The sequence below is a fragment of the Molossus molossus genome, unplaced genomic scaffold (assembly GCF_014108415.1).
Source record: "Molossus molossus isolate mMolMol1 unplaced genomic scaffold, mMolMol1.p scaffold_m16_p_12, whole genome shotgun sequence".
Taxonomy (NCBI): Eukaryota; Metazoa; Chordata; class Mammalia; order Chiroptera; family Molossidae; genus Molossus; species Molossus molossus.
This window is the reverse complement of record NW_023425347.1, coordinates 82,931,651-82,956,493: the sequence shown is the minus strand read 5'-3', so window position 1 is coordinate 82,956,493 and position 24,843 is coordinate 82,931,651. Positions and strand designations below refer to the sequence as shown.

Here is a 24,843-nt window from a genome sequence, read left to right as displayed (position 1 = left end):
ATGTACCAAAAAAAAAAAAATTTTTTTTTTTAAAATTTTCAGAGAGAGAGTAAGGGAGAAGGAAATAGAAACATCGATGAGAGAAACAATTGGCTGACTCCTGCACACGCCCTACTGGGGATTGAGCCCGCAACTCAGGCATGTACCCTGACTAGGGACTGAACTAGAAACCTCTTACTGCATGGGACGATGCTCAACCAACTGAGCCATATGAGCTGGGCAAAATTGTTTTATTTCATGACTTAAGAAAGAAAACAAATTTGTTTGAGATGTTGATATGTTAGATGATAGAGATGATGTAATTATAAATGCCTACCTGGAACAATAAACTCCTTACTTGGAGTGACAGTGATAGAATAAAGCAATTGCCCAAATGCAGCAGTTTTGACAGCATGGTCTCCCGAGAGAGAAAACTCAAGGATAAAATGTGAAAGAATGCCAAGAAGAATTAGTATAAGAAGCAGCTGTCATTCCACTATGCAGAATACTCACCTGCCATCTGTGTTATAATGCAGTTCCATCACTGCTCCACTGTGTCCCTTCAACGTTGCATAGTTATCACAGTCACCATAGACATTCCACAACACTGTTAGGGAGACAGGGGTTTTGTGAGCATTGCTAGGCAAAAGCAAATTTATTACTGACCATGGAAAGGATACTTAGGAATTTACCAAGTATCATTTCAGATACTCCCTTGGAACACTATTGATTTTACCAACTAGACCAATTTTCCTGACACTGTAACAAAAATAATACAATATTTTTACATTATATAAGGTAAAAAAATTAATGGATATGACGTTTTAAACCTTAAATTTATTTTCCTTTAACATTTAAAAAGCTGACACTCACTGTTCGTCTCCTATTAATATAAGTAGACTACAAAATGGCGGCACTCATGGAAAACCTAAGAAGGTGCAAATAATTTGAAGGCCATATGGCAATGACTTGATATTACATTTACTCAATCCACATGCAGTAAGTACCTCTAACATGCTAGGTGTGAGGGTAAAACAAAGTAAATGAATAGACACAGTTGCTATCCTCAGGGAGCTTGCTCTACAAAAGAGTCAAGTTTAACGAGAATTACTAAGGAGCACCTCTCTATATAATAAGGTACATATATATAGTAGTTATGGATGTTCTGCAAAGATGCTTAATTAACCCTTCCAGATGTTTGGCCACCAGAAAATGTAATAGAACTCAACCACTGAAATCAAAACAGACAGTTATCATCCACCCTGAGGTACAGAGTTATAAGCAAAGAGCCGAAGGACTTATTTCATCTCACAATGTGACAAATGATGTCAGAAAAAATAGTCAGAGGCTTCTGTTACCTTCTTTCTTGCTTTTTCTCATGACTTCCTCAAAGTGATTTTTTTTCTACTTATTTCTCAAAAATGGGTGTTCCTGACTAGTAGCTGAGAATCTGGTAGCAGGTCCTAATGAGGTACAGGTAGATTATCCAAGTGAGTTGCCACTTTAAGATTCCCCCACTTCCTTCCCATATGCTAAGATTCTGGGAGTGAACCAAGAGGAGGGCCTCTCACCTTTGGGGAAAAGAAAAGTTATCTTTCTCATCATCACTCCCATTAACCCTTTAAGCCTAGAATTCTTACCTTGCTAAATCAGCTCAAGATTCACCTCCATGAGGAAGATATTCTCAAACTAGAGCAACTCACTTTCCAACTAATAACACAATTCTTTCTGTGTTTACCACAGGGACCCTGAGTTCTATAACCAAGATTATTCAGCATTTTCATGACCCTATTTTAACATGTTAGCCATGTAGTTTGTTATATGACCAACGCAGACTGGTATCTTCTGTGGCACCAAAGGCTTTAAAAAAGAATCACTATTTGGCAGAGAGAGATTTACTCCACATTCAAAAAGTATGCCTTACATATAAGACGGTCAAATCCTGCAGATGCTAAGGTGGATCCATTAGGGTGAAACTTGCAACAGTATACTTCCCCTTCATGTCCTGAGAGAAGCATGATTGGGGCTTGCAGGGAGGAACACCTTGGAGGCCCCTAAACAAAAAAGAGACATTCAGGATAGTTATTGTATACCAGCAAAGGAAGCTAAAAAATTGAGGAGTGGGGGGAAGGTGCAGGGAAAAGACAAGGGAAACAATGACTGGGTGGATTTCTCCTGATATAGAGAATTGCAACTCTTATCACATAACTTATGCCTCCAATTTGATCCTCTCTTGCTGAAGTTTCCAGTGTCTACCTGTTACATTAACTTTCCTCCTCTTCCTCCTCACTTTGCTCCCGTCCCATAGCCAACTTTTAATTGCTCAAACATGTTAAACTCATTTCTGCCTCAGGATCTTTATACTTGTTGTCCCTGACAGGAATCCCCTTCCCCTAGATTTTCCTGTTTGTCTCCTTTCAAATGTTTCCTGTTCAGGAAGTCTTTTCTTGATCATTCAAACTCAAGCAGCACCCAACCTCCTCTATGTATTCCACTAACCCTACTGTATCCCCTCACAGCACTTATTACCTGAAATTACCCTCCTTATGTATTTGTTTACATATTTTGTCTTTTTCCCCACTAGAAAAGAAGCTCTGTGAATGCAGGGATACTGCCTGTGTCATTTAACACTATCTTCCCAATCTCTAGCTCATTGAATGAATGAATGAATGAATGAATGAATGGAGCTTCCCAACAACCCTGCACAGTACAGATTGGGGAAAGTCCTTTTGATTATGGTCTTGGCATTAAGTCTAGGCTTGGGCAATAAGCCAGAACCTGGGCTGATATTCTTACTTGTCAGATAGATGAAAAAGTACATTATCAATAATCCCCCAATCTCTTCAGTAGTTTCCAGTTTATTCATTTATTTACAAAATACTATGTGTCAGGCACTGGGAAAATAAATGGAGTTTGCGTTCTAGTGGGAAGCAGGGAGTCAGTGAAAACAAGTAAAACATATAGATGGTGGTATGTGCTCTGAAGAAAACCAAAGCAGCAATGTAGGTTAGTGAGTATGGCATATTGCAATTTAAAGAGAGAGAGGATCAGGCCCTGGCTGGTTTGGCTCAGTGGTTAGAGCACTGGCCCTCGGACCGAAGAGTCGTGGGTTCGATTCTCAGTCAAGGGCAAGTACCTCGATGTGTCTCTATCACATAGATGTTTCTGTCTCCCTCAGCCACTCCCCCCCCGCAACTTAAAAAAGCAATCAACGGAAAAATATCCTTGGGTGAGGATTAAAAAAAATAATTAAAAAAAGAAAGGGAATCTGGAAAGTCTTCACTAAAAAGTGATATTTGAGCAAAGATTTGGAGGACCTGAGTGTGTAAACCAGATAAACATGTGGAAGAGTATTCGAGTAGAGGCAGCAGCAAATGCAAAGGTGCAGGGGCACGGAAACCAGTGTGACTGGAGCAAGCCTGAGCAATGGAAAATTGGTCGATCAGAGAGACAAAGGCAAAAAGGGCAAAAGGTTGTAAGGACTTTGATTTTACAGTGAGTGAAGTGGAAGGCCACCAAGTGCCGCAGAGTACTGACGTTTGGACGCATTCCTCTGGCTGCGGGACTGAGCACAGACTGGCCGCACAGGAGCAGACACAGGAATCCCAGTTAGGACCCGCCTTCAACAACGCCAGGTGAGACAGTAATAGCTTAGGTCAGGAGCTAGTGATGGAGGTGGTGGAAGTGGTGGCAACTGTAATACACTGAAAGCCGTGCCAGCCGGATTTGCTGACCTGCTGCTGGAGGAGTTGAGAGGACAGTATTTCTTCATCTGAGCCTAACAGAAGGAGAGGTGTGATCACCACCTCTCTCTTACAAGAAATATAGTAAAGAAACCTAGGTTCTGTGTTTAAAATCTGTTTCTATCACTACTAGATAAGAGTTCGTTCTCCCATCTACAAAATGGAATAATAGTTCCTAATTCTTAGGCTGTTACCAAAATCAATGGAGTTTTCTTTGAGTACACAGGCTCAATGAATGTTAACTATTTTTCGGTCGTTGTTCACGGTGCAGAGTAATAAAGGGAAAAGCAACTCGCCCAGAGTCCCAAGCCAGCCAGTGTCATTCATTTCCTTCCTTCCCTCATTCATTCATTCATCATCCATCCAGCCACTCTTAAAACTTTTCTGAATGTTTATTCTATGCCGAATCCCTGGAAGATTTAGGGTGCGGAAACCTGGGTCTTGATTTTGAGCTCAAGGTCCTTAACTTTTCATTCTAACGCCACATCACAGGGGGTCCAGACCCTGAAAACAGGCGTCAAACAGGGAAGCGTGTGAAGTATCCGCAGGGTGTCGGCCGCTTTTACAGTGTTTGTCTGCCTTCACCCAGGCCCAGATTCCCGTTCCGCCGCGCAGCGCGCGGAAAGGGCCTGGGCAGGATCGGCCGGTGCAGCGCTCACAGGAGAGAGGAAGACGAGGTGGAGGCCGGAGGCCGCTTGCTCCTTCACTCACCGCTTGCAGCAAAGCTCCCGGCGCCGCCTGCTGCTGTCCGGCTCCGGGGCCCGACCCCGCCGCTCCCAACAGCAACTCATGCCGCTGCCTCTTGACTGGAACCAGTGGCAACTCTGGACCCTTACGCTTCTGCTGTTCTATCATGGCGGTAGCCGCTCTCCTCAGCGCCGCCACGGCCCGCTCCGACGCCCTCGGTCACCGAACCATTGGCTCCGACTTAGTCCTTCCCCTAGAACATCCGGCTCGGAGAAACCAATCGGCTTCCAGTACTCCCCGGCGCCTCCTTGGATGCTCTCCTGTTATTGGTCACCGCTTTCTGATGGCACGAGGATAGGATTCCAGGATTGGTGGATGGCGCTGGAGTCCCGCCCGCACACGCTGTGTCTTGTGGGTGGGAGCGCGCTGACTGGGTTTTGGCGTGTCGCGCAATGCTGCGGCGCCGAGACCTAGAGCTGCTGTCGAGTAAGTACGGAGGTCGGGGGCGGGCGGCTGCGGAATGTGGAGGCGGTGCCTCGGTTGTGTGGTGTGAGCCTGGCCCTCTTGGCTGAAGTTTTGATGGCCAGGGGCAGAGGCGGGCCCAGGTTCCCAGCTCGGGTATGTGGTAGCCCGCGTACCGTTTCTGGGCTGGAGCAGAGCTTTGGGGTCTCTGCGGCTGCCTAGGGCCCTCGACCGCTGACTTCAGCGAGCGCCTACCGCGTCCAGGGTAAAAGGCCTGTCTCCCAGCCTCCACTAGGGTCCTGTCCGAGGAGGCCGACTTGTTTCTGCCAGCCTTCTACTAGGTCCTGCTCGGTGCCCCTGTGAGACCGAGGTGAAGGAGATGTCCGACTCCTGCGTTTCCAGAGCACAGGCTTGTTGAGAAATTTGGACTCGAACCTGAGAATTAGGCTTCTCCTTAATGGTCCAACTAATATTTATTGTGCAAAGCATGGAAGATACATTGTGAACCAGACATGGTCCCTGACCTCCGGGGTTTGAGTATGGTGCGGGAAACAAATGTTAAAGCATCTCCCTAAAAAAATGTGAAATAAGGACGACCTGGGAGAGGCACCTGATGTTATGAGTGCCTGAAATAAGCCGGAAGGCTTCTCGGAGGAGTAGATGCCTGCAGGAAGGGTTCTAACTAGGCGACTGAGGAGAGGAAGGCGGACTATTCCTGTAGAACAACGTGTGCAGAGGCCCTGTGACAACGGGAGGAAAATGACCGAAGAGCGGAGGCCAGTGTGAGCAGTACGAGGGGAATGAGGGGAGATGGGGGGGGGGGGGAGTGGGGTACAAGATGAAGCTGGAGGCGGGTAGAAGTCAGACCTTGCAGGACGTTGTAGCTTTTACTGGAAGATTGATGCGGTTTTGTTGTTGGTTTATTTTTGTGGGTAGTGAGTGGTGTGGTGAGGAGAGGGCTTGATCACTCCGAGGCTCAGTAGTGTGAGTAGAAGGAGGAGAGACCGATGCACTTAGGCCAGAGCTGTTGACAGTGAGGACTGAGGTACTGGCGAAACTGCAGAGAGTTGGACAGATTCTGGAGAGAGAGAGATTGGAGGTAAAATCAGTAGGACTTGGAGATGGATTGGATTCAGGTAGTGACAAGAGAGGACTTCAGTAGCTCCTAGGTTTCGGGCTTATGGCAAATGGATAGTTCTCTTTTGGGCAGGGGAAGGAAGAGGTCACTCTTGACATCCAGGAGGCAGTTGGAACTATGGCTTTGGAACGCAGAAAAGAGATTTTTGTTGGAAATATAAATCTGAGAGTAATTTGTGTTTGGTGGTAATTGAGCCATAGGTGTGAATAAGATCACCTTAGTCAGAACCTTGATAGTTCCAGCGTTTAATGGCCAAGAACAGGAGCATGATCCTAAAGGAGAGAGAAGAAAGAGCTAGAGAACAGGATCAGAGGAATGCTGTCTCAGAAGCCAGGAAGCGGACTGTGTCAGAAACTCCTGGCATTTAAATAACATGCGTGTTGAAAAAATGTTTTGACTTTATCATCATGGAGCTCATGGTATCCTTAGCAAGAATTATTTTGTTGGTGCGATGGGGCCAGAAGCCAGAAATAAGGCAAAGGTTTAGGCAAGGAAATGGAGGCAGTGAATCTAGAGAGTATTTTCCATACATATGATTGTAAAGGAGAGGAGAGGATGTGGAAGCTAATGGAGATGGGGGGGTCACCAGGATCCAGTTGAGAAGGTGATGAAGAAATTGAATACACAAGAGAGAAATTGGGTCATTGGTAGCGTTCTGAGAACATGGGAATGGATGGGATCCAAAGTCTGGTTAGAAGGAGAAACCTTAGGAAAATGGACAGTTTCTCTGTTAACAGAAAGGAAGGAGGAAATGAAGGCAATACATATAGGTTGTTTGTATGTTTGATATTGGTAAAATGAGTTCTTTTCTCATGGCTTTTATTTTCTCTGTAAACTAGGAGATGGAATCATATATACTTAGAGTGATAGGAGGTCAGAGATTGGAGAAGATTGCAGAAGATTTGGATATCATTGTAGAATATGCAAGAATGAGTTCACCAGAGAAATGTAGACATTGCCGAATTAAGTTGGAGATCATAATTTTTTCCTAGCAATATCAGGCTATTATGTGCAGTCATGAAGAACATACCCATGTATGGCAAGGACTGAATTTGGTTTGCTTAACACAATTCCCATCTCTAATGTACCTTCTCTTACTGACAATTCTAGGACACTGAAAACGATCTCTGGGACTCCTTTGCACCTAAAATGGGAATTGAATGTGGAACTGAGTTAAGTGTGGGGAGGAGGGTGAGAGGCATCCAGTTTTGATGGCAGATATCATAGCAGAGGCAGTGAGTTTTCTTCAGTCAGCAGCTTTCTGGTTTAGTGACTTTCTGCAATGATAGCCATGACTTTTTTGATTGTGAAAGACTCATTTTGTGGATTAGGAGTTGTTCCTAGAAATTCTACCAGAGCCTGCTTTTATAGCCCTTTCAGTGATTTTGTAAGCCACGTAATACCTAACAATAAGTCCCTTTCTGCTTTACCTAGCTAGAATGGGTTCTGATGTCTGCACCTGTACTCCACCAGCTTAAGTATTTTGCCATATAGGCGAACTATAGAGACAGAATTAAAGGGAGGTCACAGTGTTTGATGGACTGTGGAATCCAAGCTGGATAGGGAGGAAAGTGAAGAAAAAGGAGAGGGCTGATAGACTGGAAGAAAAGAGACAATAGATCAGTGTTCTAATGAGGTCAAAGAACAGTATTCTCTGCTAGAGGATAACATCCATTTATTCTTAATAAAAAGTTGTCACCTTTTAAACTTCCCTGCTTCCCCCTGGCCCTTCTCTTTTTTTGTTTTCCTAGTATTTTGAACCTAGTCACTCTTTTAGCTCTGATCATACTGTGTTGTAATTGGTCACCGTTATCCCTACCAGACTAGGAAGTCTTTGAGGATAGGGACTGTGATAAAAAGGATGGTTTAGTGGTGAGTGTATATGGCTCTTGGAATGGCCTAACGTTTGTCTCTTTCTAGCTATGAGTTTTGGACAAGTAACTTCTTTCCTGTAATGCCAGGGATACCTACTTTGTAGACTTGTTTTAAGGGTTGAAAGGAGGTTTATGAAGTGCTAGCACAGGGCCTGACATAGAAACAAACAGTAAAATGTGTTAAATGGATTAATTAATTAATTAAATTTTTTGTCCTCACCCGAGGACATTTTTTCATTTTTTGTTCCGATACAGTGGGAGGGAGAGAGAGAGAGAAACATCGATGTGAAAGGGACACATTGAGTGCTTGCCACCTGCAGGACCCAACCAGGGCTGGGGACAAACCGCAACCGAGGTACATGCCCTTAGCGGGAACTGAACCCAGGCCTCTCTGGACCTCAGGCCAATGCTCTAACCACTGAGCAAAACAGCCAGGGCTGAATTGATTAATTTAAACTAACAATTTAAAATGGGGCCCTGGCTAGGTAGCTTGGTTGGTTGGAGTAATGTCCCGAGGTGCCTGGGTTGTGGATTTGATCCTCTGTCAGGGCACATGCAAGAATCAACCAATGAATGCGTGAATGAATGGAACAACAAATCAGTGTTTCTCTCTCTGTCTCACTCTCTCTTCCTCTCTCTAAAATCAATTAAAAAATTGCTCGGCTGTTGTGGCTCAGCGGATTGAGCATCACTCCCATGGAGTGAGAGGTCCTGGTTCGATTCCCCATCAGGGCACATGCCCAGGTTGAGGGCTCCATCCCCAGTGGTGGGTGTGTAGGAAGCAGCCGATTGATACTTCTCTCTCACATCGATGTTTCTATTTCTCTCTCTCTCTAAAAAATCAATAAAAACATATTAATAAATAAAAAAAATTTTAAAAATAGGGTAAAATTCAATACTTCCATATTTGAGTAGATATAAATTTATATGTGCTTAACACTGCTAGGCACTGGAAATTTAAAGAATATGCTGATGTACAAGATAGAGCATGCTCAGAAGAATTTCATAATCTGAAGAGGGAAGAAAAAAATGTTTGTAAATAGAATTTGAATCTCATCTGCATCATTCATAGTTTTGTGATTTTGAGCAAGTTACTTAGCCTTTCTGTATCTTAGTTTCTTCATCTGTAAAATGGTAATGAAAATTGCCTATCTCATTGGGTGGTCAAAAAGGGAATTAAATTAGTTAAAACAAGTAAGGCTTTTAGGTTAATTAATACATGGCAAAGAGGAAGTACTCAAATATTAGCAGTTATTATTAGAGGACTTGGAAGGGACCTTCAGGATTATTGACTGAAAGAACGGTGTGGGGTAGTAGAGAAGGTACTGGTCTTGGGGTCTGATACCAGCATGGCTAATTATGAGCAGCCTTTATCAAGTCACTTGATCTATGTTAGTTTGTTTTCAGTTAAATACGAGTAACAGAGTGAATGATACCCACAATTTCTTTCAACTTTCATATTTTATGAGTCCACTTTTTGTGTTTTGCTTTGTTTTTTACTGTTTTTATTTCTTTCCTGCTTTTTACAATTTTCTTAACAGATCCATGACTAGAATTCAAAAAGAACATCCCTCTAAGATAGCCTAGAAATTGGGTGGGAAGGAGGAAGGTTGGACCACTAGTTTGGCATTTGAAAGTTTCCCATCTGATCTGTCCAGCATATTCTTCTGCATATTTTAAACCAGAATGCTTTCTTTCTTCTTTCTCCACCTTGGTTTGGCACATAGTAAGGCTCTGTTCACTCATTAAACAAAACTTTGGGTACCTACTGTATACCAGGCACTGGGAACGCAAAACCAAATAAGAAATGGTCCTTGGGTACATGTTTGAATGAATGAATCCAGACCTGGCTCATTGTAACTTCCTCCATGAATGATGCCTTTTTGATTGAACCTACCTAGTTAGTGTTATAGCTGTACTCTACAAAGTTTACATGTGGGCTGTGAATTCTTTCTCTCTCTTTTTTTAAAATTTATTTTTAGAGAGAGAGGTAGGGTGTGGGGGAAAAGAGAGAGAGAAAGACATTGAGAAAGAAACATCATTGTGAGAGTGAAACATCGATTGGCTGCCTCCTGCACAGGATCAAGCCAGCAACCTGAGCATATGCCCTGACAGGGAATTGAACCAGCAAACTTTTGGTGCACCAGATGATGCACAACCCAACTGAGCCACCCTGGCCAGGGCTGTGGATGTTTTTTGAGGCAGTGTGGGATAGTGATTGAGAATGCAGGTTCTGTAGTCATTATTCTGCCTCTGCTCATATTCCAGTATTTTTACTTATCAACTTATCTCTTCTTGATTCATAAACATAGGTAAAGGTGGAGTAAAATCCCTTTTAACTTTCAGGGTTCTATCTAATTAGAACTGTTAAGTAACAACAACAAATGTAAACCCAAGCAAACTATGAACCTTTTCTTTTGAAGTATGTTTTTGTTGATTTTATAGAGAGAGGAAGGGAGAGGGAGAAGGATAGGGAGAGAAAAAATCCTGCCTCACATACCCACCCCAATCTGGGATCAAATCCACAACCTAGGCCATGTGCCCTAACTGGGAATTGAACCAGTGACCTTTTTGGTACATAGGACAATGCTCAATGCTCAACCAACTGAGCCACACTGGCCAGGGTTTATAAACCTTTTTTTTTTGATATTTTGTTCAGATAGAGTGGGAGGGGGAGGGGGAGAGAGAGAGAGAGAAACATCGACGTGAAAGGGACACATCGAGTGGCTGCCACCCCCACAACCCAACCAGGGCCGGGGACAAACTGCAACCGAGGTACGTGCGCTTAGCGGGAACCGAACCCGGGTCTCTCGGGACCGCAGGCCGACGCTCTAACCGCTGAGCCAAACCAGCCAGGGCTATAAACCTTTTTTTTTTTAAGCAGAACTTTTTTTCCCCAAATGAAATCTTACATAGAAGCTTAATAGGTAAACCGGATCAAAGCAGAATACACTGTTAAAAATAGTTCCTCCTCCTCTAACCTCCACTTCTTGCTACCATGGCTGATTCAAGGCTAGGAGGGCAAGTGAGAATCAGTAATAATCAACCTCTGCCCAGTTTTTGAGGAGAGGCTTCTAGCTTTCCAAATGCTCTGTGTGGGGCCTCCCCAGTTCTGGTTTCTTTGGGGTTCTGCTCCTTGCACCTTTGATATAGAGGCTCTCTTCTGGTTGGTTGGCCTACATCCCTACTTCTTTGGCCTTCTTGAACCCTATGGTCTTGAGATATTTAAAAATTGACTTTTTATAGTTAAACTTGAGTTATCTAAGGAGCTTCTGAATAACCACTACAGAACTCTTAAGTCTTTACAGAACATACTATGAAAAGAATTTTAATCCCATTTTAAAATGGCAACCCTCTACTCCTGAATTATAAATCTGTATTACTACATTTCAGGCTTTCCCTCAAAAATGCTGCTAGTTTGCTTAAAGATTTACATATGATTTTTCAGGCTACTGTTCAACAGGAACAAACAGGAGAGCTGTAAACTTAGCTGTTCATATTTTTTATCACAGCAGAAATCAGCAAGAAATAACTTACGATTTCCCCCACTTTTATTGTTCTTTCCACAACCTTTCTATAGGGAAGAACAGATGAGACTGAGATATTTGAGCTTAATTTAGATGCCCTATTTGCTGATACCTCTATGGATTCTGTACCTTACTCATGCTCTGAGAGTTGGAGGGATAATTAAGGTTTTTAGATAGAGCCATTGACCTCAGTTAATAACCTCTGTTCTAGGATGTGATATAAGGGATGCTGCACACATGGAAGGGAGGGACTAGAGTTGAGACTACATAGCTGGGAAGTGGAAGGAAGGATCCAAATTTAACCTGTTTATCAGCCATTTCTTTTTTTTTTTTTTTTTTTATCCTCACCCGAGGACATTTTTCCATTTTTTTTTTTTTTGTACAGATAGAGTGGGAGGGAGAGAGAGGAAGAGAGAGAGAGAGAGAAACATCGACGTGAAGGGACACATCGAGTGGCTGCCACCCGCAAGACCAACCAGAGCCGGGGACAAACTGCAACCGAAGTACGTGCCCTTAGTGGGAACCGAACCCGGGCCTCTCCGGACCGCAGGCCGACGCTCTAACCGCTGAACCAAACTGGCCAGGGCTATCAGCCATTTCTTAAGAATTGACAAATCTGCCCTGGCTGGTTTGCCTCAGCGGTTAGAGCATCAGCCTGCGGTCCAGAGAGACCCGGGTTTGGTTCCCACTAGGGGCACGTACCTCGGTTGCAGTTTGTCCCTGACCCTGGATGGGTCGTGCGGGTGGCAACCACTTGATGTGTCCCTTTCACATCGATGTTTCTCTCTCTCTCTTCCTCTCTCTCCCTCCCACTCTATCGGAACAAAAAATGGAAAAATGTCCTCAGGTGAGGATTAAAAAAAAAGAATTGACAAATCTACCTACATTCTATCTATGTGCTATTAGTAAAGGAATAATACCCACCTCTGACCTAACCACAATAATGCAAGTTTATAAGAAGGATACAAGGTTGTCTTATGGAACTACTGGGCTTTGGGATGATACTGAAACTAGGATTTGGAAGGCTGACAGCATTTTCTTTTCTTTTTTCTTTTTAATCCTCACCCAAGGATGCTTTTCCATTTATCTTCAGATAAAAGGGGGGGGGGGGACATACACACACACACAACATCCATGTGAGAGAGACACATTGATCGGTTGCCTCCTGCATGAACCCGACCAGGGCCAGGGACTGAACCACAACCGAAGTACATGCCCTTGACTGGAATTGAACCCACTACTGTTTGGTCAGCGGGCTGATACTCCAACTGCTGAGCCAAACCAGCCATGGCAGTGACAGCATTTTCTTTCATTTCTGTGTCAAGAGAAGCAATTTAGTTAATGGATGGTGATTGCAAATCAGGAAGCCTTCAAAAATAGGACCCAAAGCCATCTGAAAGGGAAGGATTGCACTAGGGGTTGAGGAGAAAAGAAAGTATTTCTTATGAAAACCTAAGGAAAGTAGTTTCAGGACTTAATGATGTCAAGTGTAATTGGGAGGAAAAAAGAGAACCAAGGACAGTTCTGTTAGATTTATCTTTATGTAGCAGTGATTTATCCATCAGAGTAAAGACATGGTTAAGAGCCACTAGATTGCTAGTCTCCCTTCTGTTTAAAACCAAGAGACTGAGCAGGAGTACCTCTAAGGAAGGTCACATTCAGCTCCAAAGCAGTAAGACATGTTACCAAGGCAGCATCAGTATCACTTGGGAGCTGGTTAGAAATATACAATCTCAGGCCACCTCAGAACTGCAATCTGTATTTTAACATGATTCACAAATAGTTAAATAACTTTGGTTTATCTAACAATGGATTATTATGTATGCATTTAAAAAAGATGTGTGTATGTATGTAAGAATTGCTAAAATATATTAAAATGGCTATTGATTAATGATTTCATGATTCTACTTCAAAAAAACACTGTACTTATAAAAATGTCTAAAAGGATGTAAACAAAATTGAATTATAAATTATTTTTTAAAAAATTATTAATATGCCCTGGCTGGTTTGGTTCAGCAGTTAGAGCGTCGGCCTGCGGACCAGAGAGTCCCGGGTTCGGTTCCCCCTTAGGGCACGTACCTCGGTTGCGGTTTGTCTCCAGCCCCAGTTGGGGTTGTGTGGATGGCAGCCAGTTGATGGGTCTCTCTTACATCGATGTTTCTCTCTCTCTTTCTGTTCCTCCCTCTCTCCCTCCCGCTCTATCTGAAGATAAATGCAAAAATGTCCTTGGGTGAGGATAAAGAAAAATTATTGATGTATTATCTGAACTTTGTTTTTAAATTTAATCCTCACCTGTGGAGATATATATATAAATATATATATATATATATATATTTATATATATATATATATTTATTTTTAGAGAGAGTGGAAATGGGGTAGGGAGAGAGAGGGAGAGAGATTGAGATTAACATCAATGTGAGAGAGACACATCGATTGGTTGTCTCCAGCACATGCCGTGACCAGAGCTGGGGATTGAACCTGCAACCCTGATACATGCCCTTGACCAGGAATCAAACCCATGACCCTTTGGTGCTTGGGCCAATGCTCTAACCACTGAACTACACTGACCAGGTCTACCTGAACTTTTTTATTTTTTTTAATCCTCACCAGAGGACATTTTTGCATTTATCTTCAGATAGAGCAGGAGGGAGAGAGGGAGAAACATGGATGTGAGAGAGACATCAACTGGCTGTACCCACATGACCCCAACTGGGGTTGGGGACAAACTGCCACTGAGGTATGTGCCCTTAGTGGGAACCGAACCCTGGACTCTCTGGTCCACAGGCGGACACTCTAACCACTGAGAAAACTGACCAGGGCTGAACTTTTTAAATTTTTATTTATTTATTTATTTATTTATTTTTATCGTTACCCAAGGATATTTTTCTATTTATCTTCAGGTGGAGAGAGAGGGAGAGAGCGAGAAACACTGGCGTGAGAGGGGCACATTGACTGGTTGCCTCCTGCATGTAATGACCAGGGCTGGGGACGAACTGCAACCTAGGTACGTGCTCTTAGCTGGAATTGAACCCGGGACTCATTGGTCTGTGGGCTGATGCTCTAGTGCTGAACCAAACCGGCCAAGGCTGCCTGAGCTCTTTAAATGAGCTCGTGTATTTTTAATCTTATCAGGAGAAAAGTAAGCACAGTGGTTAAAAGTGTGGACTCTAGTGTCAGCCAGAGTTTGATTCCACCATTTTCTGGCTTTTTGACATAGACATAGTAATTTGACCTCTGGGAGCCTTGGTTTTTTCACCTATGTAATATAATAATAGAACCTATATCTTGAGACTTTTGAGTATTAAATGAGATATTGGATATTCAGTGCTTAGCACAGTTCCTGAACATAGTAAGTGCTTGATAAATGTTAGCTCGTACTATTATTGTTTCCTTTTTTAAATGTTTTTTTTTTTTTTAAATCCTCACCTGAGGATATTTTTCCCATTTATCTTCAGATAGAGTTGGAGGGAGGGAGGGAGAGAGAGAGAGAGAGAGAAAGAAAGAAACATCAATGTGAGAAAGACACATTGACTGGTTGCCTCCTGCATGACCCCGAACAGGGCCTGGGACAAACCACAACTGAGGTACGTGCCCTTGACTAGAATCAAACCTGCAACTCATTGGTCCTAGGGCCGACACTCTAACCCCGGAGCCAAACCAGCCAGGGCATTGTTTCCTTTTTTAAAATGATCCATTTACACACACCTCAAAACCTTCCCTTGGCAAAAGAATACTAACAATAGCAATAAAAAAAACAAGAAACAGCCCTGGCCGGTTTGGCTCAGCGGTTAGAGCGTTGGCCTGCGGTCCCGAGAGACCCGGGTTCGGTTCCCGCTAAGGGCACGTACCTCGGTTGCAGTTTGTCCCCAGCCCTGGTTGAGTCGTGCGGGTGGCAGCCACTGAATGTGTCCCTTTCATGTTGATGTTTCTCTCTCTCTTTCTCTCCCCCACTCTATCTGAACAAAAAATGGAAAAATGTCCTCGGGTGAGGATTAAAAAAACAAAAAAGAAACGAAACAGCAGACTAATGGCCTTGGGTACATATCAAATTGAAAAGAAATAAAATCAAGGTTTCCAAAACTCCCCACAATTAGAGTAGACAAAAGAGGTTTGGATAAAAGTACATGGTATTTTATGTTATTACTCTATAAAGAGTAGCTGTGGATTATCTGCATGTTTCTTATTTAATGCATATGTCTCTCAAATTGTTGTCTGACTTACTTCTTTGTGACAGGACCCTTGAATTAGCTTTAGCAGAAGAGATATGGAGGAGCCATAGAACATTAAGGATGAATTCAGGAAGACCTGAGACCATGGAAAACTTGCCTGCTCTGTACACTATTTTCCAAGGAGAGGTACATTCTTTTGGCTTTAAAAACTTACCATTTATGTTAGATTGAGGGTGAAAAGCAGCTGGGTTTGGAGCTCCTATCCATTTGAGACTATCTTGAGCCTTACAGGTTTTTTTTTTTTTTTTATGTTTTTATGGATTTTAGAGAGAGAAGAAGGGGGAAGAGAGAGAGAGAGAGAGAGAGAGAGAGAGAGAGAAAGAGAGAGAGAAACATCAATTGGTTGCCTCCTGTATTCACCTTGACTGGGAAATGAACCTGCAGCCCAAGTATGTGCCCTGGCTGGGAATCAAACTGGTGACCTCTTGGTGTATAGGATCACACTCAGCCGATTAAGCCCACTGGCCAGGACTTGAGCATTACAGTTCAAGTAGGAAGGGCTAGTGGAGCATCTGGCTATCTATCACCTATACCCATTCTAAGCTCCAGACTTCTAGCTGCACACTTGACACCTTCATTTGGATACCTCACAGCATTTCTGATTTATGTTTTAAACTGAAGTTTTTATTTTCTCACCAAATCTGTTCTTTCTAGTCTTTTTCATATCAGCAAATGGAACCACTGTCTTCAGGTACCTGCACTAGAAATCTGGGCATCATCTTTGATTTTTCCTCTTGTGTTGCACACAAGAAAGAGAAGAGATCTCTGCCTTCCACAAACTGACTCAGATTTCTAGAAAAGTGGCTACTCCTGACCTACAGCTTTTTCTTGTATGAGATGGGACTTGTGTTAGTGTAGGTTTTATATTTTGCTATTAGGGTGGATGGGCTAGAGTTGTTCAGAGAGAACTTTACAGTTCTAGATTAATATGTCAGGAACACATTTTATTTAATTGTACTTTATTTAACCCATGTTACCCTGAGAAGAATATAACTGACAAGAAGGACTCCTTGTGGGGTGTTGTTTTCTGTTTTGTTTTTTGTATGTGCCCCTGGCAGGAACCAAACCCGGGACTCTGGTCCGCAGGCCGACGCTCCAACCACTGAGCCAAACTGGCCAGGGCTCAGAAGCACATTTTAAAAAACGATGGTTTAGAAACGATTGGAATTAGGGATAGAGAAATTTCATGGTAAATAGGAATTAAACTTTTTTAGACAATTCATCCAACAAACATCTAACAAGTGCCTAGTTACATTAAATTAAAAATTTTTTTTTTTATAAATCAGTACTTTCACACATTCTGTCATTCACTCTTCCAAGAAATTTTATGGGTAAGGAAACTTCTCAGAAGTTAAGTAATGTTCAGATGGTTAATAAATGGCAAGGCTGGGATTCTCTAGTTCTCTCTCCAAGTCAGCTTTCTGCTACACAGCAGCTGGGATTGTTCAACTATACATAATAAAGGCATGGAGGAAGTGAAAGACCCGTAAGAGAACTCTTGACTGAGTTGAGGTATAAGAGGAAGGTGGATGGTAAATCAGGTTGTTCCACAGGCATTGGTTTGTACCTCTGTTAAGGTATTAATTATAGACTGTCTTGTATTATTGTTACTTGTATATGTGTATATCTCCGCTACCAGATTGTGAGCAGAGGCCATGGTTGTCTCATGTATCTTGGCAACTACTTCAAATTCATTTTAAAATAAGTTGGGTATTCCTTTTTTAAAAAATTAAGATTTTATTGACTTAAAGAAAGAGAGGTTCTTTAAGCATGGTAGGGGATACAGACATAGCAATGGGAATTGGGGTTTGGCTTAGCCTCGCCATAGCCAAAGAAATACTGAGGGGGGAGGGGAGCCTTTTCTCTCTCTTGCACTCTCTCTGTCTTGCACACAGGTACCTTTCCCCCTCTTCTTCCCTCAAGGCCCGCACCTTTGCTCTCTCCACTAAGCTTCCAGGACTCTTGTTTTGCCTTTGTAACTTGTTTCCTGAGCCCATGGAGTCCAGCTAGCTCACTTTTTCTACCTCTGACTTTCCTTGTAGTTGAAAAAGAAAAAAAGTGCTGAGGGGAAATTGGTGTTGGCGATGTGGAAATTGCATTGGACTGGAAGTCAAAATACTTCTGTTCTCTACCCAGCCACACTACTTTCTAACTTTGTGACTTTGCACAATTAATCTGAGCCTCAAATTCCTCACTTACATTATGGAGATAACTAGTTTCAAGACCAATGCAACCTCTCATCTGAAGTTGTTAGATTTATTTTACCCAAGTCCTGAGTTTAGTTGAGGTAATTACTGAATTTTTCCTCCTGAACTATTTGACTAATTATTCTGGGGACACCAGGGCAGATGTGTGATCATCTATAGCAGGTGCCATTCTGTGCACCCTAGGAGACACAGTGATGGAAACACCTGGTGCTGGCTATAAGCACGAATGCCGTTTCCTAACTGAACAGTTGAGTGCATCCATTCTGGAGCACATTAACCTTTTCTTTTGGGAGAGACCAAATTAAGGTCTGTTATACTATTTCCTCAAAAGATCATACATAATGTGACACTGGAGCTTCAGGATTGAAAAGTGAGATTGTCTTAATTTACAACAGCAAGGTGATTTGGGCTTCTACTTCCAGATGCTACTTTTAAGTTTGTTAGAATGTTAGGCTCTTTAATAATGTTGTTATACAATATGAGACATCTTAGCCCTCTTTCTAGAACCCTGGAGTATAAGCCAAAGTGCCTTTTGTTGGTTCAGCAAGAAGGAATTTGCTTTTATTGTAATTAAAATTTTTAAGTCACCTTATTATTTTTTAAATCCATGTGGTCCTGTTTTACAGAGAATAAATTGCTTTGTGAATTTAAGTAAACACTTCATGTCTCTGATTCTCACTTTTCTCATTTGAAAAATGACAGGAGTGGACCAGCTAATCTCCATGGTCCTTCCTCCAGTTCCACCTTGTTTTGATTTGATTTTAAATACTGGTATCTGCCTGATTGTACTGTTTTGGGGTACTGTCTTGTCCCTACCCTAGCACAGCATGTTCATCAGTGAAAAACAGGAGTTTCGAACTTTTGGTTCTTAACTTATTCTTATGCTGGAGAGTTGGTTCAAGTGTTCTGTCCTAAAATTCCTGTTACCAGATGAGGAGAATAGAAATTTTCATGTTTTTATTCTAACACTGAAGTGAGTAGTGATGCTATTTAGTAAAGTAGAAGGCACTGGACTGAGTCAAGGGACCTAGGATCTGTGCCTACCTTGTATCTGAGTTAGTTGTATACCTTTCTACTGGTCACTACCTTTCTGTACTTCAGTGTCGTGGACTATAAATTATTAAAAAGCTAAAATGTATTGCCTGGCTGGTGTGGCTCAGTGGTTGAGCGTTGGCCCATGCACCAAGAGGTCGCAGTTCGATTCCCAGTCAGGGCATATGCCCAGGTTGTGGGCCCAATCTCCAGTGGAGGGGCATGCAGGACGTGGCCAATTAATGTTCTCTCTCATCGATGTTTCTGTTTCTTTCTCCTTCTCCCTTCCTCTCTCTCTAATATCAATAAAGAAAAAATAAAGCTAAAATTTATTGAATGTACCTTGGGTGCCAGATACCAGTGCCCGGTGCTTTATGTACATCATTTGTCATTTTCTAGCAACAAAATGAGTACAATGGGACCTTAGACCCTGAAAGGCAAGTTGTGTTCAAGATCCCACGGGTAAGAAGCTGGAGAGCTGGGATTAGAAGCCACATCTTTCACACCAAAACCTGTGCTTTTTCTACACCTCTGCTATTTCACCTCTGCAACATGGGAACCTACCATCTATACTTTTCTAAGATTGTTGCCAGGAGCAAATAAGATATCAGCTGTCATATTGCTTTCGGCTATTAGAATTTCATAGTTAAAGAGAACCCATGATCAGCTCCCTAGGTTCAGATCCTGGTACTGCTACTTACTAGCTTTGAACGTTGGTCAGGTTGCTTAGTCTCTCCATGTGTTAGTTTTGTCATCTACCAGATAAGCATAATTGTAGTATTGGCATCATGTGGTGTCACGAGGATTCTGTAAAGCACTTTCACTAGAGTTTGCATGTAGTGAGTATTCACTATATATTAGTGAATAGCAGTACAGCAGGAATTGTCTCATTCCATCCCCTTGTGGTGAAGCTGAAACAGTAAACAACTAACTAAGGTCACTGAAAAGAGTAACATTTATTATTTGTGAGATTGCACTGAATATTTTACAAGAATAATAATGAATTTAGGATAAATATAGTATGTAGTGACGACTTTAGTCTCAATCCACAGGTGAGAGGGGTGGGCTAGAGGAAAGAGGGGAAGAGAGAGAGGTAGTCTGGAGTAATGATCTGTCTGGCAAGGTATCTGGGCCCTTCATTACTGTTACATACAACATAGTACATAGACTGATCAAACCTCTAACCCCTCCCTCCATCTTAGGTCAACTCTGCAAAAGACTTAAGAACAACACTTTCTCTGATTACATCTTTTCAGTTTCTGTCAGATGTCTGTGGATTGGCTTTTTCTCTAATTGTCTTGATAAAACTCAGACTCTGGTTTGAAGTGAACTAGAGATTAGGCTGTATGGTCTGGTTTGATTTGCAGTTTAGGAAAAAGGGATATCCTACATGACCTATCACACATTGTTAGAGTTGGGATTGGAGGCCTCAGTCCCATCCAGCATAAAGTGTAACTCTATTACCTGATTTTCTGCTGTTTGTTCCTTTTGTTTTTATACTTCTTTGGAGATTTTAATAGGTGTAAGATTTAGGCATTCCTAGGTGCTGTCATATCATCTGTCAATAGTCCAATCTCACCAGTGTTTTTAATGGGTTCACACATACTATTCAGTCTAAATTTTCAGAATAATAGAAAGAATGTTTGACAGAACATCACTGTTAGTTAGGCAGTTTTGCAGCAGGCAGACAGAGGCAGTCAATATCAAAGAAATTTAGGGAGACTAGGTTAAATGTTACAGAAGAGAGACTCATTTGTATGACATTGATTCTTTTCTTTTTTCTCTTTTGTCTTTATAGGTTGCTATGGTGACAGACTATGGAGCCTTTATCAAAATCCCAGGCTGTCGGAAGCAAGGTGGGAGCCTGTTACATGAAATTCAGCCTTCCCAGTCCACTGTCTTTGCTGTCACTCCCACCACATTCTAATTATAGGCTCTACATTTTTAGGCAGTAGTTTTGTTTTTGTCCAGAGATATGAATACAGACAAGTAATGACAGTTAAGGTTTTGCAGATCTTAACGCTCTCTGACTCGGAGGGAGGATTGGGGTATAGCTACTTTGGGTTCACTTCTGGAACCAGCTCTTGTCCAAATTTCACCTGTGGCCTCGGGCAAGTCATTTGACCTCTTTGGTCTTAGGATTTGGGAGAGGGCAAACTATTTACTCTCTAAGGCTAACACTGTAAGTTTGGTAGTTATGGCACATGGAAAGGAAATAGTATTATAATACATACAAATATATATTATATACTTATATAATGCTTCACATTTTCTTCATAGATTGATAGGCATTTGTTGAACATTTTTGGAGAATCTCTTTTATATCTATAAGTTTCTTACCTGTTTCTCAAAAACAATTGTGTTAAGTAGAAAAGGCAAGTTTTACAGACTGGTAGCCTCCTCAGAGTGATTTAGCTAGGTAATGGCACAGCCAGGGCTAGAGCCCCAGCCTCCTGATTTCTAGCCTCGTGGGCGCTCTGCTGCATCACACTGCTAGTGGATCCAAAGACTCAACTTGCTAATTCTTATGCTAAAATAAATCAAAGATTATAATGGAAAAATACCACAATAAAGATGTTATTAGAAGAAAATATACAATAATATCTGATTACATAAAGTCAAAAACTTTATTGCAAAAATTATCATAAGCAAAGTTAATTTGAGACAAATAATTTGTAGTACTATATGACAAAGGACTCATAAAAAAAGGGTGAAGTAGAAAAAGGGGCCAAAGATATGAAGAATTTACAGGAGAAAAAAAATAAGATATCAATAAATATTAAGATATCAATAAATATCTTAAAAGATACTCATTCTCGTCCTGGCTGGTTTGGCTCAGCTGTTAGAGTGTCGGCTCATGGACCAGAGAGTCCCGGGTTCAGTTCCCACTAAGAGCACATACCTCGGTTGCAGTTCGTCCCTGCCCCCGTTGGGGTCTTGTGGGTGGCAACCAGTTGATGTGTCTCTCTCACATCGATGTTCCTCTCTCTCTCTCTCTTCCTCCTTTTGTCCCTCCCGCTCTATCTAAAGATAAATGCTAAATTGTCCTCTGGTAAGGATTTAAAAAAGAAAGGATGCTCATTCTTAGTATTGATTTAAAAAATAAACAGTAGTACATCCATACAATGGTATACTACTCAGCAATAAAAAGGAATGAGAATGAAGTCTTGATATGCCCAACAATCTGGACCAATCTTCAGAGAATTATGGTGAGTGAAAAATAAAGTTAATTTTAGTCCAGCCTGTGTGATTCAGTGGCTGAGCGTCGACCCATGCACCAAGAGGTTGCCGGTTCGATTCCCAATCAGGACACATTGTGGAACCGATCCCCGGTGGGGGGCATGCAGGAGGTAGCCAGTTGATGTTCTCTCTCATCGATGTTTCTCTCTCTCTCTCCTCCCTTCCTCTCTCTCTAAAATCAACAAAGGCAAAAAAAATTTTTTTAAGTTAATTTCAAAAGATTATGTGCTTTATTTTATTTATATAACATTCTTAAAAAAATTTTTTTTTTAGAGAGAGGAAAGGGAAGAGAAATAGAAACATCGATGAGAGAGTTGATTGGCCAACTCCTGCATGCTCCTCACTGGGACCTGGCCCATAACCTGGGTGTGTGCCTTGACTGGGAATTGAACCAGCGACCTCTTGGTGCATGGGTCGATGCTCAACCATTGAACCACACCAGCCGGGCTATATAACAATTTTTTTTTTTCAATCCTCACCCTAGGACATTTCTCCATTTATCTTCAGATTGAATGGGGGAGAGGGAAAGTGAGAGGGAGAGGGAGAGAAAGAGAGAAACATTGACATGAGAGGAACACATCAACTGGTTCCCTCCCGCATGAACCCAACCGGGGCCAGGGACTGGGACGAACCACAACCCAGGTACATGCCCTTGGCCAGAATCGAACCCGTGACTCATTGGTCCACGGGCTGATGCTGTAATCACGGAGCCAAACTGGCCGGCGCTATATAACATTCTATTTGAATTTCATATATTTTTTTCTTTATTGATTTTTTTAAAAAGAATGTTATATAAATGGAATAAAGCATATAATCTTTTGAAATTAACTTAAAAAAAATTTTTTTTCCTTTGTTGATTTTAGAGAGAGAGGAAGGGAGAGAGCGAGAGAGAGATAGAAACATCGATGAGAGAGAACATCGACTGGCCACCTCCTGTATGGCCCCCACTGGGGATCGGTCCTACAATGTGGGCATGTGTCTTTACTGGGAATCGAACCGGCAACCTCTTGGTGCATGGGTTGATATGGAACCACTAAACTATACCAGCTGGGCTATAACATTGTTTTTAAAAACAGTTTTATTGAGATGTAATTCACATACCACACCTTTTACTCAAAGTGTACAATTCATTGGTTTTTAGTATGATTACAATTTTGCAACCATCCCCACAGTCTAATTCGAGAACATTTTTGTCATCCCCCAAAGAAATTCTGTACCCATTAACAGGCACTCCAAATTTTCTGGTACCACCCCCCACTCCTCCCCAGCCTTAGGCAACCAGCAGTCTACTTTCTGTGTTTATATATTTGCACATGTGATCTTTTGTGATTGTTTTCTTTCACTTAGCCTGTTTTAAGGGTTTATCCATTTTGTAGCATGCATCAGTACTTCCATTCTTTCTCTTGCCATTCCAAAATGTGGTATGGAATCATCAACCAGTTCTCTAATTCTCTCATTCTCTGATTCTTTGATACCAAGTAGGTGTCCCACAATTCATTTCTGACACTAACTGCCTGAAGGTGGTGTCAGGCTTCACAGGTTTAAGGGCTTAGTCCCACAAGACTGCCGATCAGAGACCATTTGTAAGTGTTGAGTCCCCAAGGTTACCCACACATCTGTCTGACTTGGCTATAAATTTAAAGGTTCACATACCACCCTCCCAAGTTTTAGTTATTTTCTAGAACAACTCAAAGAATTTAAGAAAACATTATGCTTACTATTATAGCTTATTGTACAAGACACAAATGAACAGCCAAATGAGGGAGTCTAAAGGGCGAGGTCCAGAAGGGTCTCAAATGCAAGAGCCTCTGTCTCTGGAGTTAAGGTGCATCATCCTTTTGGCACGTGGCTGTATTTGCCAACTCAGAAGATCGCCAGACCTTATTGTGTAGGGGTTTTTATAGAGGTGCCATCACGTAGACATGGTTGATTAACTCATTGGCTTGGTGATTTAACTCAGTCTCCAGTCCCTGTTTTCTCCCTGGAGATGAGGGAGTGGGGCTGAGCATTCTAATCTTCTAATCACCTGATTGGTGCCTCTCGATTACCACCTTCCATCTTGAAGCTCTCTAGGAGCCCACCAATAGTCATTTCATAGCATAAACTTGGATAAGATTGAGAGTAGCTTGTCATAAATAACAAGACATTTTTATTACTCAGGAAATTCCAAGGTTTTAGGAAGCCTGTTCTAGGAATCAGGGCCAAAGACTAAATATCTATTTCTTATTATACCACGTATCAATGCCGATATTCTGGTTGTGATAGTGTTTTATAGTTTTTCAAAATGTTATCATTGGAGGAAACTGGATAAAGGGAACACAGGATCTCTAAAATTTCTCTCAACTAGAGATGAATCTAAAATTATCTTAAAATATTTTTTATTTGTTTTGTTTTTTAAATCCTCACCTGAGGCTATTTTTCCATTTATCTTTAGACAGAGTGAGAGGGAGGGGAGGAGGGGAGAGAGAGAGAGAAACATTGATGTGAGAGAGGCACATTGACTGGTTGCCTCCCGCATGACCCTGACCAGGGCGGGGACTGAACTGCAACTGAAGTACGTGTCCATGACTGAAATCAAACCCGCTACTCTTTGGTCCTTGGGCTGACACTCTTTTTTTTTTATCCTCACCCGAGGATATTTTTCCATTTTTTGTACAGATAGAGTGGGATGAGAGAGAGGAAGGGAGAGAGAGAGAGAGAAACATCGACGTGAAGGGACACA

The 24,843-nt window shown here is 42.0% G+C and overlaps 2 protein-coding genes across 3 annotated transcripts in view; one reads left to right on the top strand and one right to left on the bottom strand.

Moving 5' to 3' along the window:
* The window catches only part of SNRNP40 (small nuclear ribonucleoprotein U5 subunit 40), a 29,936-nt gene extending 25,342 nt beyond the window's left edge, over positions 1-4,594 (bottom strand). Inside the window, exons 1-3 of the mRNA XM_036256143.1 lie at positions 4,434-4,594; positions 1,904-2,033; positions 493-586 (exon numbers count right to left, since the gene is read on the bottom strand). Of these exons, the coding sequence (XP_036112036.1) occupies positions 493-586; positions 1,904-2,033; positions 4,434-4,577 (368 nt within the window). The 5' untranslated portion in view covers positions 4,578-4,594. The remainder of the gene's footprint in view (positions 1-492; positions 587-1,903; positions 2,034-4,433) is intronic.
* A 234-nt stretch (positions 4,595-4,828) lies between these two features.
* Positions 4,829-24,843, top strand: part of ZCCHC17 (zinc finger CCHC-type containing 17) — a 57,871-nt gene continuing 37,856 nt past the window's right edge. Inside the window, exons 1-3 of one of the 2 annotated variants that reach the window (XM_036255984.1) lie at positions 4,829-4,895; positions 15,648-15,768; positions 20,680-20,737. In XM_036255984.1, the coding sequence (XP_036111877.1) occupies positions 15,703-15,768; positions 20,680-20,737 (124 nt within the window). In that variant the 5' untranslated portion in view covers positions 4,829-4,895; positions 15,648-15,702. The remainder of the gene's footprint in view (positions 4,896-15,647; positions 15,769-20,679; positions 20,738-24,843) is intronic. The other variant, XM_036255985.1, reaches the window with a different exon arrangement.